General features: G+C 38.9%; 1 protein-coding gene across 1 annotated transcript in view; it reads left to right on the top strand.

Moving 5' to 3' along the window:
• FAR1 (fatty acyl-CoA reductase 1) overlaps positions 1-16426 on the top strand; it is a 34096-nt gene that overhangs the window by 5482 nt on the left and 12188 nt on the right. The window contains exons 2-9 of the mRNA XM_030948912.1: positions 5348-5542; positions 8906-9081; positions 10428-10607; positions 12362-12539; positions 13097-13141; positions 13248-13366; positions 13839-13906; positions 15427-15598. Coding sequence (XP_030804772.1) covers positions 5354-5542; positions 8906-9081; positions 10428-10607; positions 12362-12539; positions 13097-13141; positions 13248-13366; positions 13839-13906; positions 15427-15598 — 1127 coding nt within the window. The 5' untranslated portion in view covers positions 5348-5353. The remainder of the gene's footprint in view (positions 1-5347; positions 5543-8905; positions 9082-10427; positions 10608-12361; positions 12540-13096; positions 13142-13247; positions 13367-13838; positions 13907-15426; positions 15599-16426) is intronic.

The raw sequence follows: 16426 nt of genomic DNA, 5'->3' as shown, positions 1-16426 counted from the left end.
AGGGAAGAATCCCAAATCTTCCATGTGATTGGGAAGTTTGGAATAGGTATGCTTTAAGGTTAACTTGCACCCAAAGCAGTTTACAGTCTCTACTCATCTTTTAAAGCAGTATCTTTCACAGATAAGGTTTCCCAATGGCTATAACCTTGGACCACAAAGACAAACAGACTGTATCCTTTGGAGATATGTTGGCTAGGTATTGGCCACATAGGGCAGGTCGTTGGCCCTTGTGGTGCTTGAAAATGTGGGCATTCTGCTGATAGCATTCATTGATTTGCTTTTGTGGAAACAAGGCACAGACGAACTGAGACATGATGATATGATATAATATGACATGACCCAGACTTGTCTTTCTGGCAGTAACCTTGTTTAGATGAGTTAAATATTACTTCCTTTGTTGCCGAGTCTCTCCAATCTCTCCAGTTCCCAGAGGTTTATTTTTTTTGGCTTGTGATGGTGTCCTTGCAATGTGGCAATTGGAGCTCTGTATGAGGGACTTCTGTAATGATTTTTGTCTGGTGTGGATGCAGTGGGGAGTGTGTCTGGTATTTAAACACACTTGGTGCACTCAGATTTGATGTCTGGACAAATTTCATCTTCTGAATATACCTAAAGAAAATACTTCTACCACCTTCTGCTTTTTACTCCTGCTAGTGCTGGGTTCAAGCTGTCAGAGGGAAGGGGCAAATTCATTTCTTGGGCTGTGTTTTTGCAGAACTTTGTGGTTTGTTGCTGATGTTTGAGAGGTTGGGAAATGCACATTTTCCATTTCCTGTGAGTGATAATCTTGATAGGATTGAATTTGGAGGGAGCATGCTGTTGACCTAATGTTTGTCAGTGATAAACCAGAAGACAGAGCATTTAATCTCTAACAAGGACACACATGCACACTCTCTGGCTGCTGGATTTAGCATTTAAACATTCACTGGAACTGCAGCAGGCTTTCCTGGCACTTGGAAAGCATCTTGATCTGTGTTTGGACAAATCTGGGAGCTGATCATTTTCCTGTTAAAAACAGAATTGTCCTTGTTTTGAGAGTCAGAGCCCTCTGAAGCTGTGTGTTAAATATTGCTGCAGCAGCTCTGGAGGCAAACAGAGCTGCTGTTGTTTGCTCCATAAAAGCACTTGCTCAGCCTTGGGCACGAGAATTTTTTGCAAGATGGGGAATGTTGGCTAGGATCCTGGAGTGTTGGTTTGCTGGTGGTTTTTCTTTTTTTTTTCCTGAAGTGGTTATGAACTCTTCACTTATCAGAGGACAGCATCCTTCACACAAGCATATCTACACAGTGTCACTGTGAGCTTAGCCCTGAACCGGTGAATTCAGAAGGATCCCAGCAGCAGCTGCTCTGTAGCAGCTTCAAGTAAGATTCCTCTAGCAAAGGCTGTTTATACCTCTGGGCAATGTGGGGATTTTGAGCATTTCTGTTCTAGAGCGAGAATTCTTTACAGGACTCTTATTAAGCCTTTCAGCTGTCAAATTTCTTTATTCTAGACTTTTATTGCTTATTAGCTCAAAAAGGTGTTTATAATACAGGGGTTTAGATATCCCACAGTGTGGATTAGACAATTTTATGTTTGGTAGGAATTCTCTGTGTGTGTTTGAAGAAGTAGGTGTTAACAGATGATTGGATAACTGGTGACAATATGTATTGCTGGTTAACAGGTATTGTAAACATACAAGATGTACTTTAAACTAGATAGATAAAGTGATTGCTGACACTTAATAACCTTAACATGTTAAATTTGGTTTTGCTGTGATGTCTTGCAAGGTTGATTTTTTTTTTTTTTTTTTTGCACTTGCACCAGCTTGTTATGTGTTAGAGACTAAACTAAATTTCTGATAGGAACTACGTTCCTACTATTCCTGTATTTATTGACAGTTTTATTTAAAAACAGAATTATAAAATAGTTCTTCCAACCCAATCAATTCTGTGATTCTTCAGTAATTTGCTCCTTTAAAGAACTTTACAAAGTAATATATTATACCTTCTGAGTTTGAGATGAGGAGTTGCCAGCAGTGCTGTGCTAACTGGCATGTGGACATTAATTCTTGGAGAAGGCAGGGAAAGGTAGGTGGAGAATGGGAACATTCTTTCCTTTCCCTGTGCTTGAGATAACCCTTCTTTCTAACATAGCAAAGCATAGGCGGCTGGATTCAGACTTGGATCATTCACACCTAGATTCCATGCATGGTTTTTACCCTTTAATTCCAATTTGGTGCTTTTAGGCAGTTCCCTCACAATCCCCATGTTTGTTGCTGTAATGTTGACAGCAATGGAAAAGTCACCAATTAAGTTTTCTAGCTGGAATCTTCCAGAGTAATGGAAGTAGAAGATAGTCTCAGTGTGAGAAGTTGCTATGAATAAGGTCTACCAAAGTCTGGTTGCTGGAGAACAGGGTAAAGAGAAATGGGATTGAGAGTTTCTTAAAGAAAATATTTCTCAATCCTTAAAAAAAAAAATAAAATTAGCCTGCAAATATATAAGTGTTGCTGTCTCCCAAGTGTGAATGTGAGTATTCGTGGATAGTCCTGGTTTTTTAATTGAACCCATTTCATCATTATGGTTCATCATAGCTCTGGATGTTGATGTTTTGTAGGTCTGGTATTCTGATTTCAGCCTCTTAGATAAAGGAATATGATCAGAAATGACGGAGGCAGGAAACTTTGATCTGTTTTGTGCCAGTTTTCTTTACATCACCTGAGCCTAAATATTGTCAGATTTTGCAGTCACGAAAAAGCTGAACTACAGTAACACAGGTATTTCCATTGACAGCATAACTTTTCATTGCTTTCCTAGCTTTCAGAAACAGATGTTGGACCATAGCCATGTACTGGGTATTGTCCAAGGTTCTGTGTAGATGTAGCCAAAGACTCTGCCCATGTAAGCAGGTTTGCAGGCTGAGGTTGTGGCATTGTGTCAGAGGCAGGATTAAACCTTGCTTTGAGGAAGGACAGGTGAATGGATAGTATTAGATACTGTCATAGGGTCTCAAAGTGTAAAAAATAGAAGTTATGGCTAGTTAGGTAAATTAGTATGAAGGGTATGTAGGAACCATGACAAAACTGATTCTTAGTGACAAAATTGCTGCAGTAATGATTGCATGAGTTTTGCCCTCCCTCTTTGAGGGAACTGAAATCCTGTCCTATATATGGGAGCAATCATGCAGATCTTTAGGAGGAAGTGAATGGTGTACACAAAGACCAGGAAAACAAAAGTTATGAGGAAGACATACCTGAAGAGCATTAACTGTAACTTTGAGCCGTGGTAAAGACAACAGGCCTGTACCTTAACTGAACAGGGAAAAATGACTCATAAGCATGCTGTGTCTTGCACTCCATGCCTTATGGCAGGAGCTGTGCTTTCAGATTTGCATTAGAGTCTCTTGATTGTGTGGTGGAAGTGTTTTAATATAAATAGCTTTCTCTTTTGACCTTCAAAGAAACAATTCCAGGTGATGTACTGTGGTCAGTGGAAATAGTAGTGCTTGTTCTGCTCTAAACTTGCTGCTGTATCCTACTATCTGCCGTTAGATGCTTCACTTCTCAAAGAAGGGAGTCAAAAGAAGGATTTGGAGTATCTGACATAGCACTTGGTACCCAGACTTGTGAAACCAGGACTTGTGTAGGTAGTAACTCATTTCTAGCAAGTAATCATTTGGAACTTGTTCAGAGACTATTGAGATACAAGCGCATGAAAAACAGAGCACAATTGCTTTGATCTGGTGGGTACCTGACAAATAGGTGTTCCAAAAATATTTACTTACTTTGCAGGCAAAAAGGACAAATTAGCTGTTCACTCCTAACATACATTCTGTGCATTCCCTGGTAAGAACCTGCTTGCAGTATCTTGCTGTCTTGAAAGAACTGAGTGTATTTGGAAGTTGCACCTTTATTCCTGGGTGGCAGGTGAAGAAAGGTTCTCACCCTGTTAAGGTATTCAGTGTTGTAATCCTTATTTGCCTAAGAAGCATTCCATCTGTGTTTAAAGATTCTCAGTTCTGTGTTTTTTTTTTTTTAGTTCCATAGTTTTATGGACTCTATCCCTGCGATGGGCTCAGTTGGTCAGAGCATGATGCTGATAACACCAAGGCTGTGGGGTCAATCCTCTTATTGGCCATTCACTTGAGAACTGGATGATTCTTGTGGGTCCCTTCCAGCTCAGAACATTCTGTGACTCTCTGTAGTCCCTTTCTGGGAGTGTTTTGGTTGTAGCAGTTTGCATGGAACTGCTGTAGAGGACTATAATTAGACATTCACTACATCAGCTCAGGATTTTGATGAGTCTAATCAGAAAGACTGGTAAAATGTGGTGGAAGTGTATCCATAATACTACCATCTTATCTAGTGAAAGTAAACTGGTTAAGGGTCACAGTAAGATGTTGCTGTAGCTGACTTAAAAGTGGCAGCTCTGGATGAGGCACTGTGATTGAGTCCTTGGGATCCTAAAGGCCATGTTCTCACTTTATTGTGAGACATACCACATTTGTCCTCAGAAAGAGTTTCTTTTAGCAAGAATGACATCATTTCCAAGAGGCTGATAAAGGGAGGGGAAAAGAATCATGGTTCTCAAGGTTAACTTACTAACTGAAGCAAAACCTAAAGCACTTTCTAGCTTTGTGCTGAATTTGAGTAATAATCCCTTACTCTTCATTTTATTAGGAGGTGTATTTGTGGTTACATCTTAGTTTGTTGAGAATTCTAATGACTTTATTGTTTGGTTTTTTTCCTCCCAAATGACTTAATGGATGAAGCAGTTGGAAAACTCTTATCTGTGGATCTGTATGGGTTTTTTGTAATCAGTGTAAAACTATCAGATCCCATTCCAAACAACTAACTCAGCCTTCTCTCTGGTTTAGTTTAATTGGTAGGGAGGCTCATCCTATCAGTGACAGGGGGCTCTGCTGGCACTGTCAAAATTCCAGGGCCAGCATTTGGCATGCTTGGCTCCCTGTCTTCTCTCAGTGGGTTTGAAGAATCCATTTGTGATTACATTTTAATGATGCAACCTCTAGTTCCCATGGAGCAGCCCCTTGGAGTGGTAAAGGACTGTGCACACAGAGGCAAAAATTGACTGAAGTTGGGCTATTTTCCTGGCTGAGTGGATGTCTCAGTCTTTAAAACACTGTTAACAGGAGCAGTTTACAAGATCTGGAATGACTGTAGTGACCCTGTGGGAATCTTTCAGAATGTGAAAAAAGGCAACTTCAAGTACTGGTTATCGGTAAAAAAAAAATCTGTTAAGCATTCCTTTCAGGTATAAACAGCACAGATATGATTATTCAATCTTCAGCAAATCTGGACTCTGTAAGTTCTTTAACTTACTTTTTGATTTTATCTTTTGTGAAGGTCACAATGGTTTCCATTCCTGAATACTATGAAGGAAAAAACATCCTCCTGACAGGAGCTACAGGCTTTGTGGGAAAAGTGCTTTTGGAAAAGCTGCTCAGATCCTGTCCTAAAGTGAAGGCAGTGTATGTGCTGGTAAGAAAAAAAGCAAAGCAGACAGCTGAAGCACGAATAGAAGAAATTACCAGCTCTAAGGTATGTGTCATATGCTCACAAAGTTCATTTTTGTCCTTCATTATGATGCTCTCATTTCATTTTGAGAACAACTTCAGTCTGTCTAAAGCAAAATGTTATTGTTAATTTTTTGTTGTTGTTGTTCTAACAGAAATACAAAATGTAAGACTTGGCAGTGCTTCTGTAACTGCCTCAAGATGTTGGTCTCTAGCAAAGCCAGTAGTTGAAAATTATCCTGTGTTTAATTCAGGAGGAGGATGTTCAGCTGTAATGCAGAAATGAGAAGTAAAAATCTGTGTCAGAGCTTGTTAAGAGAATATAAAATCAAGTGTAAGAGGTAGTGGACTGGGAGTTGTAAGACAGATTGAGACTCGTAAAGATTTCAAGCAAGTCACTTTTTCACCTTGTGCCTTCTCTTTTTTTCTGGAATGTGCTACTGGATCTAGCAGTAAATAAGAATGTGTCATCTCAACAGGAACTTACATTTGTAAATGGAAATGTTTTGCTTAGCAGATTTGTCAGCCTGTGGCAGCTAGAAAGGCACTGAAGGTCTGTGCTGTGGAATTATCGAAGTGGCTCTCTAAACGATTTTCTGTGCAAGCTGGGTCAAATACTTTGCTCCTGAAGAGACTCATTACCTTGATATTTTGGTGAGCTAGGCTAAGTGTAGAATTATCCATCTCTGTTGCCCATCTTTCTCCTTAGAGAGTGTCCTGTTCATGATGGGAAGGATGAGCAGGATGAGGAGAGATTTCTAGCATGAACTTTGCTAAAGCAGAGTTTGTTTATTTCTATCTAGGCTTTTCTCTTATGAAACACAGATGTCAGCAGTTTAATTTTTTCATTGAGATACAATGTAGTCTGTACAAATTTTGTCCTTAGAAGGTGCTAAAGGGGAATCAATAAGAAGCTATGTATGCAACTAGGGGTAAGTTGTTTAAAGTACAGCAGTGGATTTCTACAACTCTGACTAGCTGGGATTATAGCAGATATGAGGATGGCTGTTCCCTAGTTAATTATTTTCTGTAACCAGTCAAAAAAACTGTATCTTGTTGCTCAAAAAGCATCTTCCTGTAGTCTTGTGCAATGTCATAAAACAGAATGAGTTAAGTGGGCTTCTATCTTAAAATTCAGTTGCATGTTCTCTCTACATAAAACCTTCAGTTTGTCGCTGCCCTGAAACAAAGAAAACATCTCCAGACTAAGCCCTGAGATGCAAAAGGAAAAATTTCTCAATCCACTTTTTGTATACACTATTACCCAAAGAAAGGTGGGGAGTATTTGGGCAGAGAGAGAAGTAGCACTAGTGTGGACTGACTTAAACTTTGGTAAGCTGTAAGGCTCAGTATGGCTTTTAGGAAAGCTGTTGTAAAAGGCTTTTAGATTTGAGTCAAAGTCTGCTTGTAGTCTGTTCCATCTTCCATTGAGATAAAAATATGATGTGATTTGAGTCTTGGTGAGCACTTATTGCTGGAGCAGGTTCACAGCAGAAGTCCTGCTAAGCAGAGTTACTGCTTGAGGCAGGAACATGCAGGAATGGAGTTGCTCATCTATGCAGAGATGTAGAATAGGGCCAGATGTTTATTCTGTCTTTATCAAATGATTAGACAAGATTGAAAGTCCATTGTTTCAATGGCTTTGATGTCATCAAGATTCTTCCAAAAAGGCTATGAAAATTTTAATAAGATCTATTGTCTTAAGCTGTCCAGTTGCAAGGGCACTGCCAGTAATTCTTCACAATTTAGATGGACTCATTGAGTGCGCTGGAGATCTTTCAATGTTCTGTTTCTTGAAGAGTTTGAAGTCTAAATGGGTGAATGTGGTAATAAATAAAATAAATGTGAAATAAGCTGAGCTACAAATAGCAAAACAGTGTTGAGGTTTCTACTTTCTTTGGACGTCAGATATCTAATTCCTGTGCTGATTTGCCATATGTATTGCATGCAGTCTAGGTATTTCTTCTCCTTAGTCCTGGTGTCAGTGCTAGAAAGGGTTGTGTGGGAATAGTGCATGACTATGGATATGAAAATGGATGTAACAGGTGTGATGGAGGTATGAAAAATAAAAACTGGCTCTTGAAGAGCTCATCCATGGTACTGCTTTTCTGTTATAAGGCAATATCACACATTAATGTGGTTAACAGGCAGTTGCTTCAGCTCCCTGGAGGAAGGTGCCATCATTCCTACCAAAAACATAGTAGGCTTATTTTTCAAAATCACACAAAGTTTCTGCCCTCAGGTAAGAACTGTTTGTTGTACCCATAACAGTTGCAAAGGCTTTAAATGCTGTCTTAGCAACTTTGTCCTATTAAAGTGAAGCTTCATGTTTGCAAAGTCCAGTCAAGCCTCAAAGTGGAGATGTACCATGTTCTCACTCTAGAGTTAGCACTGCTACTTCAGGTGGCCACACGATGAGCTGCATTAGGTCACGTTTGGGCTGAAAAAACATCTCTAAAAAAAGAGCTGTACCTTTTTTAGGTCAGACAGCTCTGGGGCTTCTTGCTCTTGCCAGTATTGGAGAAGCAACAGGAATAAAGAAATTAGAGACCAGTCTCTGTGCTATAAATGCAAACTTATATTGCCTAAAGTGTTGTGAAACTGCACCTTTAGGTGACTTAATTCACAGGTTAAAATTAATTAGCATCTTTCTGTAAGGAAATGTCTTTGATTATTTTTATTTGGTATAACCACATGCTTGGGCAGGAAAAAGAAAGTACTGCCACGATTTTAATACAATATAATTGACTGGTGTTGAATCAGTTGTAAGATATTGGCCCCTAGACAGTAAAGAAGGGTCTGCTCATCTGCAACTTTCAAGGGTGTTTTATTGCCACACTACTGTGTGGCTCAGGAAAACTTGCATACTAATGAGTGTAAATAAGATGAGGCAAGAATTTTGATCCATGTGTTAAGCCACTTGGCTAGAACCCAGCTATTTATGAGAAGAATTCTTGATGGAATATAATTTTGATGAGATTTTTTTTCAGGGGGAATTGAACACCAATTTGATAAAACTTAATCAGATGTTCTAATGTGCTGGCAAGACTGGCATAATTTGAGCGTAGCATTTCTTAAATCACTTGAAATTTGTAAATCTTAATGCAAGATTTCTAAACCTAAAGTCCAACATGACTTATATAAGAGTTTGAGTAGCTATTATCAAGCTTGGGAAGTGGGTAGACTGTTCCCTTTCCTTATGTTGAAAAAAAAATTAGTTTATGAGAAGTCTGTAACATGTTCTTATGGTATTGCTAATGCACTGTTCTAACTTCCTGATGATCTCGAGAAGTTAGGAGGCATAGACAAACAATGTGGGATTTTTCTTCACTTAAGTGCATTGTTTCTCTTACCTTCACTGAGTTTATAGTCCTGTTATTTTTGACAGCTCTTTGACAGATTGAGAGAAGAGCAACCAGACTTCAAAGAAAAAATAATAGTAGTTGTGAGTGAACTTTCACAGCCTGAACTGGATCTTAGTAAACCAATCAAGGAAGAACTTATAGAATGCATTAATATTATATTTCATTGTGCTGCTACAGTCAGATTCAATGAATCACTAAGGTGAGTCTAAAATTGTGTTTACCCTGGTCTGATAAACCAATGGCGCTCAAAGGGAGGGGTGAATCAAGTGTCTGCCCAATGTTGCAAATATGGGTAGAAAGGCTACAAACAACCTGTAGCTACATCTACTGTGCTCCCTAGTAATGCCAGTTTTCCTCCTGGTGTATAGAGGTAAGCACAAACTATTCCTTTGGCCTGCCTTGTTAGAAAGGGAATGCACATTTTCAGAGGATAGAGTTCTGTGAGAAAAGTTGTTTGTGGGAGGTTCTAGTGCTTTCCCTCTTAACTGATAAGAAAAACAGGAGAATACAGCTCAGCTTTTCTTCCTGTTTTTTAAAAGTCCCTTATTAATAATGGCCTTGGGAGAAGTGGGGAGAGGTAGATATGCAGGGAGAGAGATGAAAACAAGAGGTGGAAAAAGTGGTGCACACAGCTGGGATTATGAGCTCCTTTGACTTGTTGAAAGAGGTAGCAAACTAATTAGTTGCCATTGATGTTAATTGCTTTGGGATAATGCTCCCCTTTCCTGTCCCCCATTTCAGTAATAATGTGAGATAAAGCATTCTGGAACTTAGTGATTGTTTGGGGGAATACCGATTTGATTGTTGTTGTTAATGTAACACTTTTGTTGCAAAGACGTTGAAGTGTTGCTTAGCTGTACTCTTGAAACTTGATAGTACACTGTGTACAAGGAAGCTGGTGCCCACAGCAAGTCTGTAGGCTGGAGAGAAGATGTAAACTATAAAATAATTATAGGAGTTGGTCAGCAAGCTGTTATCTGCTGGCAGCTGTAGAGATACACCTACTCTGCTCTGGTGTCCTTAAACATAGGAATGAGCAGCAGTGCAGCTGGAGTGGAGGGGTGGTTCTTGGTGGGTTCCTTTTTTTTCCCCCTTCCTTCCATCCTGCATGGAGCCTTTTGCTATCCTACAAGAAGATGCCAGTCTCCAATTTACTGGCCCACTAAACCTCCAAGTTGTTGACCTCTCTGAACTTGAACTTGGAAATTCAGAGGTGCATCTTATGGTAGCCTGGTGTTGTTGCATAATGTTCCTTTATGTTTTTTCAAAAATGTACAATTGGGATTTATATTGAGGAAATCAAAGGATGCTGATAAGAAAAGGGTACAAGGAGCATTATTCTGAACATTGAGAGGTGTTCTAGATTAGGACTGTGGTATATTATTCTAAGCAGAAAATTAGGGCAGTCTTAATGCTGCTTTTTTGGGGTTGGTTGGAGAATTCGGGGATACTTTATATACCCAGCACTGAGTAATTTAGGAATGAATTTCTTTTTGTTTGTTTTTGTCTTGCTTTCTACTAATGACATTTCTGTTGAATCAACAGAGATGCTGTGCAGTTAAATGTGGTTGCCACACAACAGCTCCTGTCCTTGGCACGCCGAATGAAGAATCTGGAGGTGTTCACGCACGTTTCCACTGCCTATGCGTATTGCAATCGGAAACAGATCGAGGAAGTCGTGTACCCACCTCCTGTGGACCCCAAGAAACTGATCGATTCCCTTGAGTATGTGTTACATTTTATGAATTTACTTGGATAATCTGTATCCTTTTTCTTCTTGCTATTGAAGTATCAAAAAATGGTTAGGAGCTGTAAAGATGAAGAGTTATCTTATGCTGTCCCATGGGTGTGGCAGCATGTCTGACACTCCCCTTCTCTGTAAGGGACGTGGGTTAAGGTTTATGGTTTCTTTAAGCTGAGCTGGGTGTGGAGGGGTACTGAGATGGATGCTCACATGTACTCATGGTGCCCCCTCTGTGCTGAGAGTGCCAGTCTTTCAGCTGAGTGATTGGCTGAATCGGGAGATGCTGATAACTTGTGCTGGTACCAGCATTGTGAAGGAAAAGATAAAACTGAGGTGCCTTGAACAGCTGCCTCTATTACATCCACCTAAATGCCATTGCAAGAGGAGACTGAGATGATCAAATAATATTACGTATTGTAGAAGTGGTTCTGTTAGGTATGCTCAGAGCCCAGGCATTAAAAATCTGTTTTCTGTAGCTTTAAGTCTTGGATTGGGCATTATGGGTTGGAAAAATGACTCATTTGGGGTTTTTTTGTGTGTATATTAACTGTCCTGAGGCCTTACTTAGTAGCTGAAACAGACGATGATGTGGGATAAGTGTAATGTAACTCTGCATCAGTCTCTTCCTTCTTACCTGTTGTACAAAATATCACCTCTTGGAAGAGAAATATGAAACAGAAAAGAACTAATTAAAAATTAAAATACCTACTTTAACTTGTTATTTTAGGTGGAAGAATGCTAACATTAAAACCAAGTGAGCTACCACCTAGAATGCACATTGAGCCAGCCCTTTCTTAAAACATTGACTTTAAATACACTTAGAAAATGAGGGATTGCAAAACAGTCATGTTTTTGAATATCTAACTTGTGAAGAGACAAATGTAACTTACACTGTTTGGTGTGGGCTAAGACAGCTGTGTGTACTTTAGAACTCCTGAGGGGAGGCTTTTGTGAAGTTATAAAAGAGTGATCTCTAGCCTTCATTACCCCTCTTCCTACCCTGTTCGTATAATGAAAGGAGTCTGATGTGTGTCTACTTTCTAACATGACATTGGTGAAAAACAATAAATTCAATTTCTGTGACTAAGAGACCAAAGCAAATAAAATTCAAGTCCTGTTTTGCAGTGAAGATCACCAAAGTAGCAATAGTTGCAGGGGCACAGCTTATTTGTGTGCTGTGACTTCAGGTTATTATGTTTTTGATAGGAACTGGGAAGCAAGATGAAATGGCAAGATTTGATTAATTTAAAGGGAGAAACACTGTGACCAGCTTGCTTCAGGGGTGGTGTATGATTGCTCACCACCACAAAGGTGGAGGGGATGCTGGTAATGCAGCTGGGACTCCCTTGGTGATATCACTTTGTAGATAATGCAGTGAGATAGAGTGAGTAGATAAATCTGTGTTCCAAAGATTAATTTGCTATGTCTGCATTCCATCTTTGAGAATTTGGTTGGCAGAATTTGGATCATTGTAAATGTGTGTACTGCTTGCTCTGTAGTTGGTGTGTTACAAATGAATTTCCAGGGCAAAAAATAAATGCCAGTGTGCTTCTTTTGATGGACACTGAACATGCAATCCTTCATTTTTCTGAGAAACTTGTTTTTGTTTAGGTGTGTGTCTCTTTTTCTTTAAATGAGAAAAAAATAGTCATAGTAACTTCACCATTTCACAGCCCACCTCCCTAGTGAAGCAGCATGCAGTAATTTACACTTACTTCTTGTTTTGTTTCTTTAGGTGGATGGATGATGACCTAGTGAATGATATTACTCCTAAACTGTTAGGTAAAAGACCTAATACCTACACATACACGAAAGCCTTAGCTGAATCCGTGGTGCAGCAGGAAGGTGCAAATTTAAACATTGCCATTGTAAGGCCGTCCATCATTGGTGCCAGCTGGAAGGAGCCTTTTCCTGTAAGTCCCTGAGCTGTCACCCGACCATCTTGCTGTAGACTGTAGTACACACTGGGAACCTCTTTATCCAGTGAACTTTGTAGAGGAAAATCTCTTGGACCATGAAGTTGTGTCTTGGTTGCTTCTGGATGACTGGTAACAGTATATAGAGTCTAAATACTGTCATCAAAGCTGAGCAAGAATGTATTTTGGTTGAAAAACGAAAAACGCCTGAGTTGCTAGTCTAAAAATACTTGTAAACTTGAATACTTTGAACATAAAAGTATTTTTATGGACAATTGCAGTTCATTCACTAAGAAGTAGATAAACATCTCTCTCTGAACAGCCATGGTGTCCTATGTGTAGATCTCTTGTCTGAGTCATAGGAACTTGTTACATCACCAGTTTGCTATTGAAAAACTTTATTTAGCAACATGGAATTAAAGATCTTTCTCCTCTTTGGTCTCCTTTTCCTCCACCCTTTGTAGAAACATGTAGAAACTGCTCAGATTTTCACTTGAAGCTGCTGACTTCAGTATGCTCTAACTAAATCCTTACCCTCTCCCCCTTCCTAATAGGGCTGGATTGATAACTTCAATGGACCTAGTGGTATCTTCATTGCTGTAAGTAATGAATATACTTAATTTTCCCCCTCCTTTTGGAAGGCAGAAAAGCTTCGTATGTTTCACTACTGGGTCTTCTGTCTCTCTTTGTTGTTTGTTCTTCAAGGCAGGAAAGGGAATTCTTCGAACGATGAGAGCTTCCAACGATGCGTTAGCAGATCTTGTCCCAATAGATGTTGTTGTCAATACCACACTTGCTGCAGCCTGGTATTCTGCAATTAATAGGTATAAATGGTGACAAAAGAGAGTACTGAATATTTGGAAATGATATTGTGTATTTTGTAAACCAGTCTTGTATTGAAATCCTCATCAGTGTCCTGCTATTCCCTCAGGACAAAGGAATCTAAGGTTCCGACGGCTTAGTCTCTCAAAGGGTAACTTGCTTATGCCAGAGGAGGACATCACCTACTGATATTATGAAGATATGTCTGGAAATTCTCTCCAGGGTCTTGTCTGTAATCAATACAACCTGCAGTAGTGTAGGTGATGCCTTCTCTGAAATAAAAGAAAAAGATAATTAAAGAAGGAGAAAAATACTGAAAGATGCTAAAGCAAAAAATCTACCATGAGACTGATGCTTTCTGGTTTATATAAATGATGCTGTTGAGGGGAAGCATAACTTTAGGAATCTGTTCTGTTTCTGTTTTCAAAAGGCTGCTTTTCTTCTAACTTGCTCCTTTATCTCTTTTTTCCCCAGACCAAGAAAAGTCATGGTGTATAACTGTACAACAGGTGGCACCAATCCTTTCCACTGGAGTGAAGTTGGTATGCCATGTTTCTTTTTTCTCATTAGCCTTAATACAAAAAGAAAATCAAACAGGTTATAATCAGTAAACTATAATGCATTTTTATTTTTGAAACTGGTATTTTAGCCATATCTCTCAATTTTGCAGTGAACTGTGCTTTCTCATTAGCTTCCACTGTTAATTCTTCCCCCTTTCCCCCTGCAGCATTACCTCAATTTCATTTAGTTCTTATTGGTATTTTTCTTTGTTACTCTTATTCCATTATTAACTTAAACAATGAGAGAACTGATTTTTCTGTTTGCTGCTGCCATGACCTAATCCATAGGGTGTAGGTAGTGTGTGGAGAGAAGTGTTGCTCAGAGGAGCAGTAGTGATGCTGGCTGTAATGCCAACATCAATAAATACATATGAAAAAACATACGAATAAGCAGCCCACAATTAAATGTTTTGTACATCTGCATAATTGAGAGGTGTGGTAATAGTTTTGCCCTTGTGTAGCTCTTTGTGTTTGGCTTAAACTGATTGTTGGTTGAGGTGGTTTTTTTAATATTCAGATTGTTGCATGACACTTGAACAATTCATGTACAGGGAAGAGTAGCCTTTAAGGAAATATGACTACTTGTTTTAAGGAAGTATGACTACTCTAAGATATCATAAGATGTAACCCACAGGCCAACAGCTTTGTAATATTTAATGTTGTAAAGAACAATGCAAGCTGTTTGGCATAGTAAAACCATTTATTAGTTTTCAGTTTTCTTAGAAATTGAGTTCTGAGACTCAGATTATTTTTTTCTTCCAGCTAACCTCAATACTTAAATCTATTTTACTTTTGCCCATTTTACGTGGATTTGTAGTTGCAAACGTTATTGCTTCAATTAAACTTGGAGAATTGCTGACTTCACTTAGATCCCAAGTGAATCAAAGTATTTAAGTGCTGTCTATAAACAACAGCATAAAGTTATAAGAGGAGATTTAAAGGAGAGGTGAATTTCCACATAACTTTTAAAGACCCTGATCCTGTAATATCTGTTATGTACTGAATTTACAGATGTTATCAAGACTTCCTCATGGAGTCCCACCCTAATTGCTTTTTTCTTAATGCCCAAATTTGGCTAAATTGGATGAAAATGTCATTTCAAATCGCTTCAGATGACTGCAGAGTCCTCAATCTGTTCTAAAATTCTTTACACAAGTGATCAGAAGAACCCTCTTCATGAAATATAGATGACTATTTAAATAGCTTTACTTGCTTTATAAACTGAAATTGTTGTCAGTGTTTGAAACCACCGACTTCTAAGGTAGGGAACAGAAAGAGAGAAGCTACAGTGAAATATGAAGGCATAAGCCACCTCTTGATTATAATGAGAAACAGTTCAACAGTATTTTAAGCTAAAAGCTTATAGCTGTGCATTGTAGAAGAGTTAGGGTGGTTGTTTGAATTAGACCCTGCTGTTGATGCTGTACCCTGTAATGTACTTTGAAAAGCATTACATTTTACATGGTGATTATCGAAGCTGTTGTGCAACTTTTCTTTCTCAGAATACCATGTAATTTCCACTTTCAAGAGGAACCCTCTCGAACAGGCCTTCAGACGGCCCAATGTAAATCTAACTTCCAATCACCTTTTATATCATTACTGGATTGCTGTAAGCCATAAGGCCCCAGCATTCCTGTATGATACCTACCTCAGGATTACTGGAAGAAGCCCAAGGTAATGGTGACTGGCTCTGCCTTGTTTGTTCCTCTGACTTTTAAACTTAGCTATGCTTACACTGTGTTGTATGTTGATTTTAACTTTTTTGGTAATTTTTTTTCCCCTGAATGTTTTGTGACTAAAACTCAACCTTTTTTCCTGAGAACAGGTCCTGCAATTCAAAGTGACTTTGACCTTTCTAGCAAAAATGAGATAGATGTTGGATAGTTTGGGGGTTTGAGTAGTCAAGAGAATATAGAAGTGATGTTTGTTCTTGGATAATAAATACTAAAAATATGTTGATCCTTATTTTTTCCTACAGAAAGCATCATGAGTAGGAGTTTCGAGAAATATCCAATAGAAAAAGTAGCAACAGCACCTGACTTTAAGCTCTCCTACAACCCCCTCTTGTTTTACTGCCGGTGGGCAGAGACCTTTTTAATAGTTTTCTTCTTTGATGTTTGGCTCATGTTGACAGGTCGGAAAGCATGGTAAGAGGGACAGGGCTAAAAATATCTTGCCCATAAGGTGGTGGAGACTTGTAAAGAAGACATGGCCTGGGCACTATCTAGGTTTACTAACTAAGTAATAAGAACCCAGTGGCTGCATTTTGAAGAGTTTAATGACTGGCCTAACAATGCTGTCCAGGGGATGTCTTGGATCAGAATCCTAGTCAGTCATTAAACTCTAGGAGGTGGCTTGTTGTTGCTTTTATAAACTGAAAATGGAATGGGGGACTGATCTTTTAATTGCAGATTATTCCTGTAGATAATACAAATTGACCTGGTATGTTGGTTTGTATCATCTCAACATTCCATTCAGTTTATAATATTTAGGCTAGTATTT

The sequence above is a fragment of the Camarhynchus parvulus genome, chromosome 5, assembly GCF_901933205.1.
Source record: "Camarhynchus parvulus chromosome 5, STF_HiC, whole genome shotgun sequence".
NCBI lineage: Eukaryota > Metazoa > Chordata > Aves > Passeriformes > Thraupidae > Camarhynchus > Camarhynchus parvulus.
The sequence above is the reverse complement of the archived record's forward strand: the minus strand, read 5'-3'. Positions and strand labels throughout refer to the sequence as shown.